A 19,107-nucleotide genomic window follows, 5' to 3' on the forward strand; every position below is an offset into this window, starting at 1 on the left:
AAACGTGATGCCCTCAGCAGTCACCACCGACCCAAGGTGTCTGCTCCACTTGTCCGCACTTATTGAAATATATCAGCCCTCTTCTCGAGCTCAGCTAAGAGAATAATCTTGTATGCAACATAGATACTCCCCTTCAGGGGCCTTTCATAACGAAATCTTGAAACCTATTTTGAGAACAGTGAATCTCATCTCTTAATTTGTAGATAGCTAAAAAAAAAACAATATGGGAAAGGAAAACCATTGCCATAAAGTCTCGTAGGATAGAAGTAAGACACCCTTGAATATTTATCCCAAAGTACAAAGTTTATATTCTTCCCAACACTCTTGGAAGCTATGAAGGATAACATCGGATAATATACCCTCAAGGTCTAGATTCTGGTCCTCTTACAGTACAACGTATCTATCAGACCAAGGCGGAAGGCAGTAGTATCCCCTCCCAGAAGGGAGATAATCTGGGAACTTGCTCCCCAGTATCCATGGATCCCTAACGAGAACCATGCAAGTCGTGAGAGAGAGACCTCATTTATCCCAGGATAGTTGAAGAAGTAATATACTGCACCGGGGCTTCTTGTGACTCCATATTAATTTCTGCCAGCAGGATTTGACTTTATTGAAAAAAAAACCTTAGGAAGATAAAGAGGGATGGACCTAAAGAGATACAAGTATCAGGGAAGAATGATCATTTTAATGATATTACACCTCCTAATCAACCCCAGATGTAATTGATTCCACTTATTGAAGATCACAATTGATTGCTGATGAATTTTGCCAAAGTTGGATTCCATGATCTCCTTCATACATAGAGTCAATCCTACTCCCAAGTATATTGCCAAATGCGCCACCCACTTGTCCTGAGCGGGAGCCATCAATACCTTATATGACACTGAAAGAGGAGGTCCAAGCTTCCCTTGTTTGCAACTACTAAACATAATCATCGTCCCTGGGCAGTCAGAAGAAACTGGCCAGTAGGAAATCCTAACTCCACTAGCAGCAATAGTAAATATAGATACTACGATACTAAAAGAAGTGAATGGTGCACCATTACAACTGTTGTACACGTCTGAAAACCACACACCCGTACCTAATTATATTTTCTCTTTTTCAAAATGAACTCCAAGGTCTGAAGCAGGTTTCCATGTTATTTTTTTCATAGCTCTAAATCTGTGGCATTTAATGTAGGGTCAGGGGGCTGGATCAAAGACATATGTTCAATATAAATACTGACTATGCAAGCAGGTTATATTTAGATGCATAATATGCACATTTTTGTAAAGGGGCGGACTGTCTGAAATTCTGGCAAGAATCCAGCCCTCCTGAGCCACTATTCTAGAAAGCCCCTTAGAGATGTAGTGCAATGTATGCAAAATTAACAGAAGTTGGGGAGAGGATGTGGCCTAACGGCTAGAGCGGTCGACCTCGAAGCTGGGGAACCGGATTGGAGTCTCGGCAGGGACGCTCAACATCCTGTGATTCTGGGCAAATCAAATAATCTCCCCGTACCTAACAAAATGAATGTGTCTGTCGGTAATGCAACTGGTGCTCATGTAAAGTGATCTGATACCTTCGGGCCGGGTTAGTGCTATATAAAAACTAAAAAAAATAAAAATGTCATTGGACTGTAATTGGCCTAACAAGTACTGATGAGTTTAACCGGGACCAACTACTGAAAACTGCAAGCCAAAATAATCTACACCCAGAAGCCTGACTGTTGGTGCATTAGGCCGATCCGGCAACAAACAAGAAAAGGTAAAGAAAATAACAAGGACAAAATAAATGAAGGGCAGAATAAGTGAAGCACAAAACCCCTTTACAAACAAATACCCATGAGTATATGAGCTAAATGAAGATTTTGATCCAGCAACCTTGAGTGGGACTAGTTGTGTGAGGTCACCAGAATTGCTGTTAACACCAGTTAATAGTTGGAGACAATGGTTGCACCGTCTTCCAGAATCTGGTAGATGTAAGGGTGACTCCTTCCTATAGCCACTGTGTTGCTGAAACATGTGGATGCAACCAATGTATCCTTGATAGGTTACTGAATGTAGGAAAATCGAATGAAGCACAAACAACCTTCAGGCAGACAGGATATTCAACGCAGAGAATTGTTGAGACACCTGGCACTCACAAACACCAAACCAGATCCAGCTGGAGCAGGACTTCAGGATCAGGAAGGGCGACCCACCATCACAGTGACTGGAGCATTTGTGACGCATGGTACTAAGAGTGCTCAAACAGGGGGGAGGAGCTACGCAGCAACCAAGATGGCCGCATAGGCTCCCGGCTCCGCCGACTTCCGTCTGCGGCTTGATGATCCTGCCAAATATCCTGATTTTACGCCCGACCCCCGTGTGGATGAACTGTTGCTGAATCTAACGGTGCGGTCCCGAGAAATTTATCGCCCAGATTGACGGAGTTGTGTCGTGTTTAAGATCTCGGCCTAACCCAGCTTCTGAGCCGGGGCCTCGAGTACTTGCCCAGCCGAGTTGCAGTTGAATAACATCGGCCGTGGGACTCAGACAGGGTCCGGTCTCTTGCATTGGAGGTTATCCTGGCTTGTTTTTGGTGGCGAGCGTCTGGTTTGGTTTATACTGAAGGACTGGTGATAGGCTTCGTCTGTGGCTGTGGAGGGGAGTCCCCGTCCCAGCGACCGGGTCACCACCTCCCGGGTCTGCTGGGCCAGGGCCCTCGCTTGCGGTGGCGCACTGCTGACCGATAATGCACCCTCCGTTGCAGTCCGCTCCGCTCTTGCCTCTTCTCCCGGAGATACCCGGCTCTCTGAGAAACCCGCCCATGCTTGAAACCGAGCAAGTGGAGGCGGATCGGACGAACTGTGAGCCGTCCTTGAAGACCGTAATGGCCGCCATCGGGGCACTTCACTTGCATCTGGAGACCCTTGTCCATAAAATGATCGCTGGTGATATCGAAACTGGGCGACTGAGTCTGGACTCTGTTCTATTGCATGACTTTCAACGAACTGATTCTCCCACGATGCCCGTAGTAAAGGAGGATGGAGACCCCGTGCGCGATAAAGTTCTGACGCCATTTACCTGTTTGCAGAATACTTGCGGAATTGTTTCTCTGGGGGTATCGCTGCATTCACCATCGCAGCCGATTATTGTGGAGCTACCTGTTTTTTCACCCCTTGAGACTACGACTAGCAAAAACCGAAAGTCACTACCGTCCCTTCCCACCCTTGTGGTTCTTTTACATCTACGGAGGAAAGGATATCTGGACTGCATGTTGGTGAGGGAGATCTTACCGGTGGTGGATGCTTGCAGAGACTCAATATGTCCGACTGGTCTCTTATTAATCTTAATTGAATTTCCTATGAACTTTGACTCTCCTGGGGCGGTGATGGTGTTACCGGACAGAGTCCGCATGAAAGATTGGAGGGGTCAAGGATGAGACTGTTGGTCTGGGTCTAATTTCGGGCTTTAAAGGACAAGGGATTCGCTAACGTAATGCTTGCGGGAGGTTGGGCGGTGTTCAACGTCTCCCCTGTCTGGCTCGGTCTATAATATTTTTGAGTATTCTGTGGTCTTAGGACAGGGGTTGTTCGTTTCAGGCGGGGAGGAAAGGTGACCGGGAGTTTGTACGACATTCTCCTCCTCCATTCTTCTTTTACTTTTTGTAGTTTAGTTAGTCGGGGGCGACAGGCACGCTGCTAGACGGGGTCAGGCGAAAGCCATATGCAGGGGTGCAGGGTGGGGGGATGGGTCTATAGTTTTGTTAGTTAGTTTAGTTTTTATGGTTTCTTTATCTCATGCTTTCCTTTCGCTCTCCTTTCATAATGTTGGGGTATTATCCTGATTTCGTATGTATTCCGGTATCTGGTAACCGTACTTCTTTTTCTATCCTGGCGTCAATGTGTGGGCGGGGTCTGTGTGCAGGCAAATGCGTTGGGCTATAGATCGCTTTGTCGTACATCCTGTTTTGTGCTAGCTAGCGCAGGCGCCTCGGTCGCTCCCTTTAAATTGATCTATGATTATCCTATTTCTGTACCTGCTCACTTTATCATAGCTTTTGAATGTATGGTACCAGATATGTCTGTTTCTTATTCCTCGCTTTTTAGGTTGGGGGGGGGGGGGTTAAACATAAAATGGAACCTTCATCTTATCCCGTAACGTGTTGTGAGCTCAATACAATGTTTATCCCGATTCACTGCCGGACCTCAGGGTTGTCGGCTGAAGAGCTGTGTCATTTGATAATATTGTTGCTCTTATTCTTGAGTTGCGGCCGGCCCCTGTGGTTGTTGGCCCGTGCTTGTAATTTTATTGAACTGTACAATAAAGGTTTTTTTAAAATAACAAAAAATAAAAAGAGTGCTCAAACAGTCTGGGGCACCCGAGGGCGTGAAGTGGAGGGAGAGGACCTGCCTCTGACCAAGTGGAACATTTAGTATTCCCTTCGAGAACACAGAAAATCATGCTAACAACAGTGCTGTAATCTTATTGAAAGGAGAGCAGAGTGCCACTCTGCCATGGCCTTCGGCAACGACTCCTGTTAGTCAGGTTTTAGTTGAGATCAGATGGAGGGGAGCACCAAATAACCCTCAAGGTCCCATTCATTTCTGATAAAGGATAACACTGGACGCTTATGTGACGTTTGTGCTGCTAACAGTACTATAGCAATAATGTATTTGCATTTATTAAAAGGGATAAAAACATAACTCAATGTTGTAATTGTTAAATATGTTCAGATTTTTCAGGTCGCCCAATTTTCTGTGAACAACCTTAAGCCAGTCCTGGTATTTAGCCAACAGCAGGCACTGCATTGCCTTTTGGAGTTTTTAGTTTTCCATTTAACCCTTTATGGATGGGCTCAAATATTTCATCAGGCTAAATGCTTATGGCTAAAATGCTAGGATGGGTTAGAAGTGTCACAAGTGACATAGAGTAGTTTGTCATCTGGGTATGTATGTTGCAAAATAAGAAGGCAAGAATAAACATTAATTTTTGTAACCATTTCTATGATGTCCCTAAATAGTTTGGATCGTTGCGTACAATATTATTTCAAACTCACAAATGGCATTTATTGTAAGAAAAAAGTAACAGAATACTTCTTAAACCAATTCTTTCCATAGCAACTATTGATGCCCCTTGATCTGATGTGGCTTGTTCATCCTGCAAACACGTAGCATGAGAAATGAAAAAGAACTACTCAACATCTATTTTGTCTATTTTTGTTAAAGGGTGTGCCTTGGAAATAACTGAAGTAAAACAAAAATAACCTACCCACATATTCATCCATGTTGAAAGTCTTTACATATTTAAAAGAAAGGTCTCCCCTCTTGTGATATTCTATAAGCTTTCTGTAGCTCCCTAATGGCGTGCTTCCTGTAAACAAGAAGAAAGACAAAGCATAATGCTAAATTTGTTCAATAACTGCATCGTCAATGAAATGCTGAACTAGAAGAAAAGTTTCCATCAGACAACAGCTATGCTAAAAACATTCTGACACCACAGTATTGTTAGACGGACCGGGAGGGTCGGCCGAGGACAAGGGGAGAGGTCTCCGGGGAGAGCCGTCTCCAGCGATCGTACAGACGAGTAACTTCCCCCCCACAGATGTACACCACACAAAGATAAGGTTTAACGTTCTTTATAAGCAATCTTTAGGTACGATAGAATGGTACAAGGAGGTCAGGACTCAGAGGTCCCCTCGATTCTAGTCTCTTGGCTGGGAAAGGGGGTAGCGGGACAGTCTTGTTACCAATCTGGTAGGTGCGATGATATGATGGATAGCTCACAATCCTCGAGCTCGGCGTTCTAGGTGGACGGGCCGCGGCAGCGCCGGCAGGTCCCGAGATGAACGTAGGTAGCGAAGGTCCGCGGCAGCGCCAGCAGGTCCCGGTGAAGGTGGTCGTTACAACGGTCCGCGGCAGCGCCAGCAGGTCCCGACGAGGATGAAGGATGCAGAAGGTTGCGGCACCGCCAGCAGGCAGGACGATAGTTCACAAGGCAGGGCTACGGCAGCGCCAGTAGTCCGTCAAGGATGAGTTCTTCACTGTGTCTCTCGACTCCAGGATACAACTGCCTTCCTGCTCTGGAGCTGCCCCAGTTATAGGTCTGGCGCCCTTTGATGTCCGGACCCTCGCACTTGGAGGTCGGGAGGTCCGGGATGAGGGAGTCCAGACACCCAGCAGGGGGGTGGAGCCAGCGCCCGGGGAGGCTGGGGGCGATCGGCACCTGGCGGGGGAGAGCCATCGACACTTCTTTCTCCCATTGACCTGCCAAGTGGTCCGTTCACCTCCTGGGTGGATGGTGGTGCCGGGATGTCGTGGCCTGGCCAGGCCCAGGGTCAGGGTCGAGCTGAGGCCACGCGGCCTCGTGGTGCAGTGTACAAGATGGCGGCCGGGCCGGCCGAGGGAGCCGGTAGTGGTTCGGCCCCATGATACAGAGACGTCCGGGGGCAGGAGTCCCGTAGGAGACGGGGTGCGGGTTGCTTCTGTGGGTAACACCTGGAGGGCCGGGGCTTGGGCCCTGGCCTGCGGGGAGGGAGCAAGCCCTTCATGTGGCCTGTCCAACATGCGTCCCCCCCAGCTGAAGGCGGGGAGAGTCACCCATCCTCTTGGGGACTCTCCTCGTCGAGGCGGAAAAAGCGTGACAGGCCATCCGCGTTGGCGTGGTCTTGGCCAGGTCGGTGTTCCACAGTGAAGTCCATCCCCTGCAGGGAGATGGACCAACGCAATAATTTGGGATTTTCCCCCCGCATCTGCATTAGCCACTGCAGGGGCCGATGATCTGTTTGCACCCGGAAGTGGGTACCGAAGAGATAGGGCCGGAGCTTCTTGAGGGCCCACACCACTGCGAAGGCCTCCCTCTCGATGGTGCTCCAGCGCTGTTCTCGGGCCAGGAGGCGTCTGCTGATTGCTGATGAAGGCCACTGGTTGGTCAAGTCCTTCGGGGTTCAACTGGGAGAGGACCGCCCCGATGCCATGGTCGGAGGCATCAGTTTGTACGATGAATTCCCGGCTGTAGTCGGGGGCCTGGAGCACAGGGGCAGTGCACATGGCGGCCTTCAGTTTCTCGAAGGCCGCTTGACAGTCTGGGGTCCAGTTGACCTTCCTCGGGTGGTTTTTGGATGTGAGTTCTGTGAGGGGCCCCACAATGCTGCCATAGTCCCTCACGAACCGCCGGTAGTAGCCGGTGAGCCCCAAGAAGGCTCGGACCTCGGTCTGTGTGACTGGAGGCTGCCAGGACTGGATGGCAGCGATCTTGAGTTGAAGAGGGGCCACCAGACCGCTTCCCACTTGGTGTCCGAGATAGGTCACGGACCCCTGACCAATTTGGCACTTGCTGGCCTTGATTGTGAGGCCGGCCCGCTGGAGGGCCTGCAAGACCTCGGAGGTGGTGGAGGTGGTCGGCCCAGTGGCGACTGTACACAGCGATATCGTCGAGGTAGGCGGCGCTGAACTCCTCGAGTCCCGCCAATACCTGGTTCACCAGTCGCTGAAAAGTAGCTGGAGCGTTCTTCATGCCGAATGGCATGACCTTGAAGTGGTAGTGGCCATCGGGGGTGGAAAAGGCGGATCGTTCTCGAGCCCGGGGTGTGAGACCGATCTGCCAATAGCCCGCTGTCAGGTCGAAGATGCTGAGGTAGCGGGCAGCCCCCATGCGGTCGATCAGTTCATCTGCTCGGGGGATGGGATGAGCGTCGGTTCTGGTGACAGCGTTCAGGCCCCGATAGTCGATGCAGAATCGGAGCTCAGGAGTGGTGCCGGGGGCAGCAGCTTTGGGGACCAGCACGACCGGGCTGGCCCAGGGGCTGTCCGAGGGCTCGATGACCCCGAGCGTGAGCATCTTTGACACTTCTTCTTGGATGCAGGCCTGTACCCGATCTGGTACGCGGTATGCCCGATGTCTGATAGGGGGACTGTCCCCAGTGTCCACGTCGTGCAAGCACCAGGGGGTGACCCCTGGGGTGAGGGAAAACAGGGTCGCAAACTGCAGCAGGAGGTCCCGGCAGCCTTGGCGCTGTTCCGGGGTGAGGGCATCTGAGAGTCGGACCCCGTCTACGGAACCATCTTTCTCACGGGTCTTTAGGAGATCAGGGAGAGGCTCGGAGTCTTCTTCCGCTCCACTGTCTGTAGCCATCAGGAGGCTGAGCTCCGAGCGCACAAAGTGGGGTTTGAGTCTGTTGGCGTGGAGGACCCGGAGGGGGTTCCGGGAAGATTCCATATCGATGAGATAGGTGACGGGGCTCTTGCGCTCGACCACTTTGAAGGGCCCCGTCCACTTGTCCTGCAGGGCACACGGTTCGGTGGGGGACATCACCCACACTTGTTGGCCAGGTTCGAATTCGATGGAGGAGGCGTTTCGATCGTACCATTTTTTCATGTCCTCCTGACTGGCCTCAAGATTCGCTTTTGCCATTTCTCTGAATCGTCTGGTCTGATTGCGTAGGGTCAGGAGGTACTTGAAGACGTCTGGAGGGGTCTTCAGGGGGGCCATCTCCCAACCTTCTTTGACTAGGCTGAGGGGCCCTCGCACAGGGTGTCCGTACAAGAGTTCAAAAGGGCTGAAGCCGAGGGACTTCTGGGGGACTTCTCGATATGCGAAGAGGAGGCACGGGAGTAGCACATCCCACTGGCGACGGAGGGGCTCTTCCAACCCCCCGATCATTCCCTTGAGCGTGCGGTTGAACCGTTCGACTAGTCCGTTTCCTTGAGGGTGATAGGGGGTCGTGAATCGGTAGGTGACCCCGCACTGTTGCCAGAGGGATCTCATATATTTTGAAATAAAGTTTGTGCCTCTGTCGCTGACGACTTCTCGGGGGAAGCCCACCCGGGAGAAGATCCCCATTAAGGCCCGGCCGACCACCGGGGCTGTTACAGTTCGCAGGGGAACAGCCTCGGGGTAGCGGGTGGCGTGGTCCACCAGTACCAGGATGAACCGATGTCCTTGTGCTGTTCGGGGGTCCAGGGGCCCCACAATGTCTATTCCCACCCTCTCGAACGGGGTGGTGACAACTGGGAAGGGTTGCAGAGGTGCTTTAAGTTTGCGGCCGCTCTTCCCGCTGGCCTGGCACGTGGGGCAGGACCGGCAGTGGTGGAGGACGTCGTTTCTCATCTTGGGCCAGAAAAAGTGGGTCACCAGGCGACTGTAGGTTTTGTCCTGACCCAGGTGTCCAGCCAGAGGGACATCGTGGGCCAAATTTAACAAGAAGTCTCTAAAACGGAGGGGCACCACCAACACTCGACTGGCCCCTAACTCCGCGATTCTCTGTTCACTATACAACAGGTCGTTGTCCCAATAGATCCAATGGGCTCCGGTGGTGTCCCCTGCGCTCTGGGCGAGGGCTTGCTGGCGGAGTCCCTCGAGGGAGGGACAGGTCTTCTGCTCTTGACGGAACTGTTCCTGGGTGGGCCCCCCTTCTTGACGCCACTGAGCCAGGTCGGGAAGGTCCTGGGGCTGAGCGAGCCCTTCGGGGGTTTGCTCTGGGGGGTCGGTATGGTCGGTGTCCTCTACTGGAGCGATCGGTGGAGGAGGTGCTGGCCATTCGGGTTCTTCTGGTCGGGGGATGGCACGGGCGGCCATGGACCGGGTGGTTACGCACGCCCAGTCCGGGAGGCCCAACATCCCCAGATGCTCTCTTCTTTCTACGGCGGCCCACGGGGAACTCTCAAGATCATTCCCCAGGAGACAGTCCACGGGGGCATCATCTCGGACCGTCACCTTCAACATGCCGGAGACTCCTCCCCATTCGAAGGGGACGCAGGCCATCCGACACAGACTCTCCGAATTGTCGGCTGAACGGACGGGGCAGAGAATGTTCGGCAGGATCTGTTCTGGGGTCACCAGGTGACAGCGGACGGCCGTCACACTGGCCCCCGTGTCACGTAGAGCTTCGGCCCTGCGCCCATTAATGTTCACCCACTGACTATATTTTCTGGTGTTGGCGGGTAGGGGAGCCCGCGGGACCATGTCTCTTCCCCCTAGGCACGCTAGGACCATGGCGGCAGGTTCCCACTCTTGTTGTTCTTGTTCACACTCTTCCTGTTCTTCGGAGATTTGTTCTCCCCCAGGGCGGCGGCAGCTACCTGGCGGGGCCTCGGAGTTTGGTTCTGTGGACAGTTCGGGTCATTGGCGTAGTGGCCGACTCGCTGGCATCGGTGACACGTGACATTGGCTCGGAACCCCGGGCGCATCGGGGGGTTGCCCCGGGTGGCCGGGGGCTGGGTGCTGGCCGCGGGAGGGGCCGGGACGGTGTCTCTTCCTCGTTCCTGGCCTCCTCCTCCTCCTCGGGGACGGTGCTGACCTTGGTTGTTCCGGTTCTGTTCGTGCGGCCCACTCCGGCCTACTCGGGTGCTCTCCCACCGGTCAGCCTCGGCGGCGAGCTGCCGTGGGTCAGTCAATTTACTGTCGAGGAGGTGCTGCCTGAGCTCGACGAAGCAGTTGTTAGAGAGGTGCTCCCACACCATGAGATTAAAAAGTTGCTCGTAGGTCGCTACGTGGCTCCCCTTGATCCAACCCTCGAAGGCTCGGCTGAAATAGTTTACATATTCCACCCAAGTTGTACCCAGGATCCGGGTGCAGTCTCGGAACCTCTGGCGGTACATTTCGGGTGTGAGCCCATATCGGGTGAGGAGGGCAGCCTTCATGTGGTCATAGGAGGTCATCAGATGGTCTGGGAGCTGTAACAGGGCATCGCGGCCTTCATTGACGAACCTCCCCCATAGACCGGCTCCCCAGTCACTTCGGTCGATCCGGTGGGAGGTCATGGCGATCTCGTAGGCCTTGAACCACTGTTGTATGTCGTCATCTCGGAAATACTCTCGGACGACATCCTTGGGGATGTGGACCTTTTTTTCTGTCGCTCCCGGGGTGCGCAGTTGCTCGGGCACCCCCAGTTCTTTGTTTTGCTTCCGTAGGTCTATTTCTGCCAGTTTGCGCTCGTGTTCGTACGCTAATCTCTTTTCTTCGAGCTGTCTCTGTTTTTCTTCCCGTTCTTCTCGGAGCCGCAGGTGATCCAGGTTCAGTTTTTGTTCGGCTAATTTTAGTTCACCGTCCATTTTGAGCCGTGCCATTTCTAACTCATGCAGTCTGCTCTTTTCTCTCTCTTGGATCTCTTCCTGCGAGAGACCCGTTCTTCGCTCCTCGGGAGCCGTGGTGTTCCTCTCTGATGCTGCAATGTCTTGGTCCGGGGGTCTGGCGGCCCCGGTTTCTGCCCACGACTCAATGGCGTGCTTGAAATCGTCTTTAGTGCTCAGACCGGTGGTAGCAATACCTAGTTCAATGCAGAATTGTTTCAACTCACGATGGCTGTACTCTTCCAATTTCTCCATCTGGAATTTCTCGGTGGATCCGCTCTCTTTGGTTGTCATTGTGGTTTCGTCGTGGGGTGAGCTACTCTCTGTACGATTACGCGTTGATTCGGATCGCGCCGCTGGCCACCAATGTTAGACGGACCGGGAGGGTCGGCCGAGGACAAGGGGAGAGGTCTCCGGGGAGAGCCGTCTCCAGCGATCGTACAGACGAGTAACTTCCCCCCCACAGATGTACACCACACAAAGATAAGGTTTAACGTTCTTTATAAGCAATCTTTAGGTACGATAGCATGGTACAAGGAGGTCAGGACTCAGAGGTCCCCTCGATTCTAGTCTCTTGGCTGGGAAAGGGGGTAGCGGGACAGTCTTGTTACCAATCTGGTAGGTGCGATGATATGATGGATAGCTCACAATCCTCGAGCTCGGCGTTCTAGGTGGACGGGCCGCGGCAGCGCCGGCAGGTCCCGAGATGATCGTAGGTAGCGACGGTCCGCGGCGGCGCCAGCAGGTCCCGGTGAAGGTGGTCGTTACAACGGTCCGCGGCAGCGCCAGCAGGTCCCGACGAGGATGAAGGATGCAGAAGGTTGCGGCAGCGCCATCAGGCAGGACGATAGTTCACAAGGCAGGGCTACGGCAGCGCCAGTAGTCCGTCAAGGATGAGTTCTTCACGGTGTCTCGACTCCAGGATACAACTGCCTTCCTGCTCTGGAGCTGCCCCAGTTATAGGTCTGGCGCCCTTTGATGTCCGGACCCTCGCACTTGGAGGTCGGGAGGTCCGGGATGAGGGAGTCCAGACACCCAGCAGGGGGGTGGAGCCAGCGCCCGGGGAGGCTGGGGGCGATCGGCACCTGGCGGGGGAGAGCCATCGACACTTCTTTCTCCCATTGACCTGCCAAGTGGTCCGTTCACCTCCTGGGTGGATGGTGGTGCCGGGATGTCGGGGCCTGGCCAGGCCCAGGGTTAGGGTCGAGCTGAGGCCACGCGGCCTCGTGGTGCAGTGTCCAAGATGGCGGCCGGGCCGGCCGAGGGAGCCGGTAGTGGTTCGGCCCCATGATACAGAGACGTCCGGGGGCAGGAGTCCCGTAGGAGACGGGGTGCGGGTTGCTTCTTTGGGTAACACCTGGAGGGCCGGGGCTTGGGCCCTGGCCTGCGGGGAGAGAGCAAGCCCTTCATGTGGCCTGTCCAACAAGTATGTTATGTTATGTTAAAATTATTTATACCGCGCTCGGTCACCAAACGGTTTCATGGCGCTCATAACAAATGCGGAGGGCAGGATCGGGGTTTACTCGAACGCTGACTGAAAGAGGAAGGTTTTCAACATCCGGCGGAAGCAATCATAAGTTGGGCAGTGTCGGAAAACAGTCGGGAGGGAATTCCAAATTTTGGGGGCCAGAAAAGAAAAACAAAGACCACCATGCTTTTTACGTTTGATTTTAGGAATGACTAGAAGATTATGTGAAGTAGGACGGAGATCTCTAAGGGGCACATATCGCGTCAGACAAGAAGAGATGAAAACAGGAGCTTTATCAGACAGAGCTTTAAAAATTGTACAACCATGTTTAAAGACGCAGCGTTTGGCCACCGCAAGCCAATATAGGCTCTGCAGCAGCGGTGAAACGTGCTGATGTTTGGGCTGATGGTAAACTAGGCGTGCTGCCTGATTTTGCACCAGTTGCAACCTGTGAAGATAGTAAGCAGGGATTCCCACGTACAGGGTGTTGGCATAGTCAATTCTGGACATAACGAGAGCCATGATGACGAGAATAAGTGAGTCTCTAGTGAGGAACCTACTGATCTTATGTATCCTGCGCAGATGGAAGAAGCAGGATGACGTGACAGCATTTATATGAGGCCTCATGGATAGATCACCAGAAATGACTACGCCCAGGCTCTTCACAGAGTTGACGGGGCAAGGTGTAGACCCTAGTGAGGGAGGCCAAAAGCTGGCATTCCATGGGTTGGTTGACCCGCCTACCAACACCAGCTCAGTCTTAGTAGGATTTAATTTGAGCTGACTGTGGTTCATCCATTCCGATATATCAAGCATGGTAGTTTGAAAGCTAGTGCAGGAGGATAAGGAAGTGTTGATAGGAAAAATTAACTGCAGATCATACGCATAATTAAAAATTGTGGCCGAGAATTTGCTGAGAGAGGCAATAAGGGACTGCATGTAAAGATGAAATAATAAAGGGGATAGGGTGGAGCCCTGTGGGACTCCGCAAGATAGGGGAGAGTAAGAAGCGGAGAAAGTAGACAGGTGCACTGCCTGGGAACGCTTGTCCAGAAAAGATTTGACCCAATCGAGGGCTACGCCCTGGATGCCAGCATTATTGACACGGTCGATCAGTATTGCATGATCGACCGTGTCAAAGGCCGGCGACAAATCCAAAAGGACAAGTGCCTGGGAGATGTTGTTGTCGGCGCCCTTTCTCAGGGTATCCATCACAGCCACAATGACCGCCTCGGTAGAGTGTAGCAGACGGAAACCGGCTTGCTGGGCATCCAAAAAAGACGAGCCCTCAATAAAAGCACTCAGGCAGCGAGTGACATACGTCTCCAGAATTTTACCAAGATAGGGGACAAGGGAAATAGGCCTATAATTGGTCAAAATCGTAGGGTTCGCGTTGGTCTTTTTTAATATTTGTATCACTACTGCTTGTTTAAAGGAGTCCGGGACCACCCCCGTAGCCAACAAGTTGTTGAGTAGGGCCAGTGGGGGGTCAGGGAAGGCCAGAAACATTTCCTTAAGGATTTGAGAAGGACAGCAATCGTTGGGGGAACCAGAACTCACTTTGTGTAGTAGTGAAAAAAACTCATGTGAGGGAAATAGGAGGAAAAACGTCCAGGCAGTCTGGATTTTTGGGAGGTGAGGGAAGAGGGGAAGAGGATGAGGGCGAGGGGATGTTGTTCTTAATGGTAATGATTTTGTCTAGGAAGTAGGAATTAAGGGAATCACACAAAACCTGTGTCGGTAGGGGTTGGGGAGTAACACGGTCTGGTAGAGAGAGCTCATTTACTATGGAGAAGATATCCTTTGCCTTAGAGGCAGACTCCATAATTTTTAGGGAAAAGTAGGTTGTTTTAGCCAACAGGATAGATTTTTTATAGGCTTTCAGGCGATCCACAAATTCAGTTTTGAGTTGTTGATTATAATTGCGCCTCCAGCGGCGCTCAGCCTGACGCAAAGCAAGTTTGTCCAGCTTTAGTTGATCCGTAAACCACCGCTGGGCGGCATGAGGGCGCATAGTTTTTATAGTTTTCAGCGGGGCAACAATAATGCAGTCAGATAGCAGCCATTGTTCAAGGAGAAGGGCCTGGCAGGTCACCGAGGCAGAAGCCGGAGGGGCTGTGGAAGCTAATATAGATTGAAGTTCCACCAAATTGGCTCTCTTCCAGTCCCGAGCTGAGAAATTCGTAGTAGGGATGGGGCGACTGGGAATTGTAAGGTTGAGGGAGAAAGAAATAAAACAGTGATCTGACCAGGAACAAGGGGACACTATATAGGGGGCGAAATTTCAAGGTTGGCAGTCCACACTTGATCTAAAATATGACCCATACAATGTGTGGGTGTTTTGACATATAGACAGCAGTTCAAGCCTGATAGGAGGTCAGAAAATTCCTCCGAGAGGCGACTCACCCGAGAGTCGGAGAGCCAGTAGTTGAAGTCTCCAATAATAATAACCTTAGCATGGTTTATGATAAATTGGGAGATCAGGTCACCAAACTGTTGAGGGAATAAGGGCATGTGGTCAAGGGGTCTATATACAAGGACACAGATGAAGGAGGACCTAGGAGAGGAGAATTTGAGAATGAGATTTTCTGTTTTGGGGATCGCGGCACTAGCTAAGGTTGTAAAATTATGTTGGGAGCGAATGATAGCTGCCACCCCGTGTGAGAAGTTGGCCTGGTATATAATGCTCACTAATTCTAGTGATCACTTTGTACCATGCCAAGCAACCCTTATGATGATGGTTGTAATTCAACCTTGTAGACCAGTTATCCTAGTGGTAACGTGGACAAAGCAGTCTTAGGCTAAACTCTGAAAGGCATGTGAAGCCAGCTGTTATACCATACACAACCCCCTTGAATACCAAATGAAAGGGACACCACACAGATATATATTGAAAATATATATTGATTTATTAACTATAAAATCCCCTGGACTCTTTATGAGCACAGAAGCACAAGCGTTAAATCACAAGACAGTTTAAAATACACAAAAGTTGCACAATATGGATGAGCCCTAGGGGCCACCTAAACCATATACTAAATAAGTGGTATAAGAGATACCTAAAGGAAAGTGAAGAGGCCTAGGGCCTTGGGAATCGCTGGAGCTATTCGAGACTGGAGTTAACTAAGTCGGGAAAGGCCCACGGGACTCGGGTGCAGTGTTCAAAGTGCACGCACTTCTCAATACAAAGTCTATGGTGCGTAAAAAGCACAAAGTTAGAAAGTTAGGAACCTTCCGAGTGACCTACGGAGCTGAAACTTAAAACACAGGCCCTTGGGATGTGTACCAGTGCAGGAGCACCGGCGGAGCTGAGTTACCTCACCCACAGGAAGCGGGTGCACAGGGTCGAAGATGTGTCGGGTTTCGTCACGCTGGTCGATGGTGCGTGGAGCTGAAGATGCTGCAGGCGGCTCGATGAGAAGAGTTCCGGTGGATCCAAGGGTGGATCAGAAGAGTTGAAGACCTGAAAGCAGAGGGGACAGTGTTCAAAGTCACTAGCCAGTGACTACCGTGGAACCAGATTGGAACCAGGCGATGTCGGGTGCAAACAGGCGTTGTCGGGTAGCTTCTTTCTGCAGCCACGTGGATACCCGGGGTCGAGGACGTCCAGGAGTCGGTCACGAGCTGTCCCACGTAGGCTTCTCGCTGTTGGCGGTGTCGGCGACCTGATCGGAGCAAACAGGCCTTGGCAAATGCAAGCCACGCAGAAGTTGAAAGATGCTGTTCACTCGGACCAGCAAGGTCAGAGCGGGTGCTCCTTTTCACAGGAGCTTGGGTAGGTCTGGAGCAACCAGACCTGCTGTTTAAATCTTCGGGTTCGTCGCCAAGATGGCCGCTGGCCGCGTGGCTAGTGGCCGGGATGGCGCGTCGAGTGGCACAATGCAAAAGGGCCCCACGCAGATCGTGGAGATGCTGGGGGGCTGATCTTCGGTGCAAGGGCTGCTCGGTGGTGGGGGTTCTCAATCCCCAAAGCACAACGTCGAGGATGCCTCAGAAGCTGCGCAGTCAGCTTTACGAGTGTCTTCCAAGAGGTCCGGTCCCACGTCACTCGGTGCCTCCACGGGTCCCTTCTTCGCAGGGACTGTGGATCGGGCTTTGAGAGGTCTGGGAGTCTGGTTCTTGTCGGGCTCTGGGCTCGGTCTCCGGCGGGAGGCGGCGGCAAAGCAGACGTCGAGTCGCTGGTTGGTACCTGTGTTCACAGGGTGGTCACTCCTTGGCCACAAGGGAGATTCTTCTTCAGTCTTCTGTGCAGCAGAATGTCGAAGTCCAGTCTTCTTCTTAGTTTTAAGTTGATTTCGGGATGATCTGCTGTGCAATGGCACTGCTCCCCCTCTTATTCCCAAACTGGGGGTGGATCACCTACTAGGTTCCTCCTCTGGGAGGAACCAGGAAGGGGGGCGGTTACACCCCCTTTCCTTTGTCCAGCTCCGCGCCAGGACTGGGGCTGGAAGGCCCCAGAACCGGTTTGGACTGGCCTATGCACGGGGACACCTTGTGTGCCCCGGGCATGTCTGATTCTTTTCAGCCCTGTCCTACCTAATACACAAAATCCTGTCTGGGGTGGTGCTCGCACCTCCCAAGGCAGGAAACCCTTTGTCCAGGCCACCATCTGCCGAGTTTCGGTCAGCAGCAGGAGGCCAGACTTGTGTCTGTGGTGGCAGCGTCCATTTTGTGAAGCTGAGGCTCTGTTTAACTTTAACCGGGGTTAAGGCTACACACATGTCGTGTCCCTCTAGAAGGGTGGAATGCTATCCCCGTCGCCAGAATTGCCGAGGGGATAGTATTCCAATTCGTATGACACCTTACTCGACATGTTTTGATAAAGCCAAACCAAAGATAGCATTTAACCGCGAGGATTATAATGCACTTAAGAGTATATGGTATGGCAATATCCCGGAACAGCTTAGGGAGTTGTTCCCGACAGCTGCAGACAGGCTCAGCTCATGCCAGAGCACTATCTCACATATTTCCAAGCACTCTGCCTCCAGGATTGATGAGGCCTTCCATAGGAGTGGCTGATAGGAACATATGTGTCCAGTTTAGGGTTAGGCACAGACATACTGTACCTAAGTAAGAGGTGGTTACACCGACTTACCCCAGCTGAGTGATCAGCCAGTTGTGTCAAATATGGAGGCCAGGCCAGGGGTGGCACAACACATGCTGCAGCCCCTGGTAGGCCTTGGCTACACCTATGCCCTGGGTACCTATGGTACACTGTTACAGGGGCCTATAAGGTGAACCAATTCCAATTGTGTTATGTACCTAAGGTACATGGAGTCCATTTTAAGGAGAGAGCAATCAGCCTGGGGCCCTGAATAGCAGGATCCCAGGCCAACTAAGTCAAAAACCAGCTAAACACCAGGCAAAAAGTTTGGGGGTAACCATAGTCAGATATCCACCTTCCTACACCCCGCCTCCGGCCTTCCCAGCTGGCCGATTAGATTGTAAAGTGTAATAGCCGGCACAGATAGTAGCGAGAATATCAGAGTCCTCAGTCAGCCACGTTTCAGATAAAAGGAGAATATCCACAGCTCAGTCGTCTAACAGCTGGAAAATTTTGAGCTGGTGTTTCACCATTGACCTAGTATTAAGGTAAATCACGGTCAATGGAGTAACCCCAGGTGTTACCAATTTGTGGCGAGGTGGTTTCGGCTCGGTACAGAGAGGGGAAATCTCTGATCCACAAATATCTTGTGGAACAAAAATGCCACAATCCTGAGCTGCCCTAGCGGCACGCGCCTGAAGAGGAACCGAGCGGCGAAACATCAAGAGATCGGCAGAAGAATAGATAATGAACTGGGCATTATCACTGGCCCCAGGGCCCGGTCGGCCGCGGACGGGCGCAGATGGGCTTAACTTAGGCGCAACTTTGGCGCGAAGTCGGCGCGCCCGCTGCGCTCGTCCGCTGCGCTTCCGCCAGGCTACCATTTTATACTGACCAGGGAGTGAGCCACTAGACCGCTAACCTGCAAGGTGGAGGGGCAGGGCAGAAGTGGTGTCAGGAACAGGAAGTGGCATCGGCTAAACGACCCTCCGCACAAACAGCACAAAGCCGGGGCGGAACGTGGTCAAGAGCGTTGAAAAAGCAGGTACGTAAGTTTGCCAAGTTTGCCAAGCTCAAGTTCCCACAAATGCAATACACAATGCAGGTTTGCACGAACAAGAATAATTTCCACACAGCTTTTAAAATCAGCTTATTAAAATAGACAGCGAGACAAGCACACACCCGTAGCCTAAATCGCCGCATTTGTCAAGGGAAAGCTCCAGCTGTCACGCCTAAAATAGAAAAGTTCCAGCAACCACTAGGCCGCTAACCTGCAAGGTGGAGGGGCAGGGCGGAAGTGGTGTCAGGAACAGGAAGTGGCGCTCGGCTAGCCGACCCTTCGCACAAACGGCACAAAGCCGGGGCGCGTGGACACGCCGGTGTGCGTAACGCAGCGCTTTTACAAATGTCCCAATAATAATAATAATAATAATAATAATAATAATAATAATAATAACGGGGTCAAGAGCTTTGAATAAGCATGTAAGTAAGTTTGCCAAGTTTGCCAAGCTCAAGTTCCCACAAATACAATACACAATGCAGGTTTGCACGAACAAGAATAAT

At 52.0% G+C, this 19,107-nt stretch overlaps 1 protein-coding gene across 2 annotated transcripts in view; it reads right to left on the bottom strand.

Moving 5' to 3' along the window:
* The window catches only part of GNPDA2 (glucosamine-6-phosphate deaminase 2), a 123,658-nt gene that overhangs the window by 26,838 nt on the left and 77,713 nt on the right, over positions 1-19,107 (bottom strand). Inside the window, exon 3 of one of the 2 annotated variants that reach the window (XM_086962695.1) lies at positions 5,235-5,336. The exons of the other annotated variant lie outside the window; for it this stretch is intronic. Within the exon in view, the coding sequence (XP_086818821.1) occupies positions 5,235-5,336 (102 nt within the window). The remainder of the gene's footprint in view (positions 1-5,234; positions 5,337-19,107) is intronic. 2 annotated transcript variants of the gene reach the window in all.

This window comes from Lissotriton vulgaris, chromosome 3_1 (genome assembly GCF_964263255.1).
Source record: "Lissotriton vulgaris chromosome 3_1, aLisVul1.2, whole genome shotgun sequence".
In the NCBI taxonomy this organism is placed as follows: Eukaryota; Metazoa; Chordata; class Amphibia; order Caudata; family Salamandridae; genus Lissotriton; species Lissotriton vulgaris.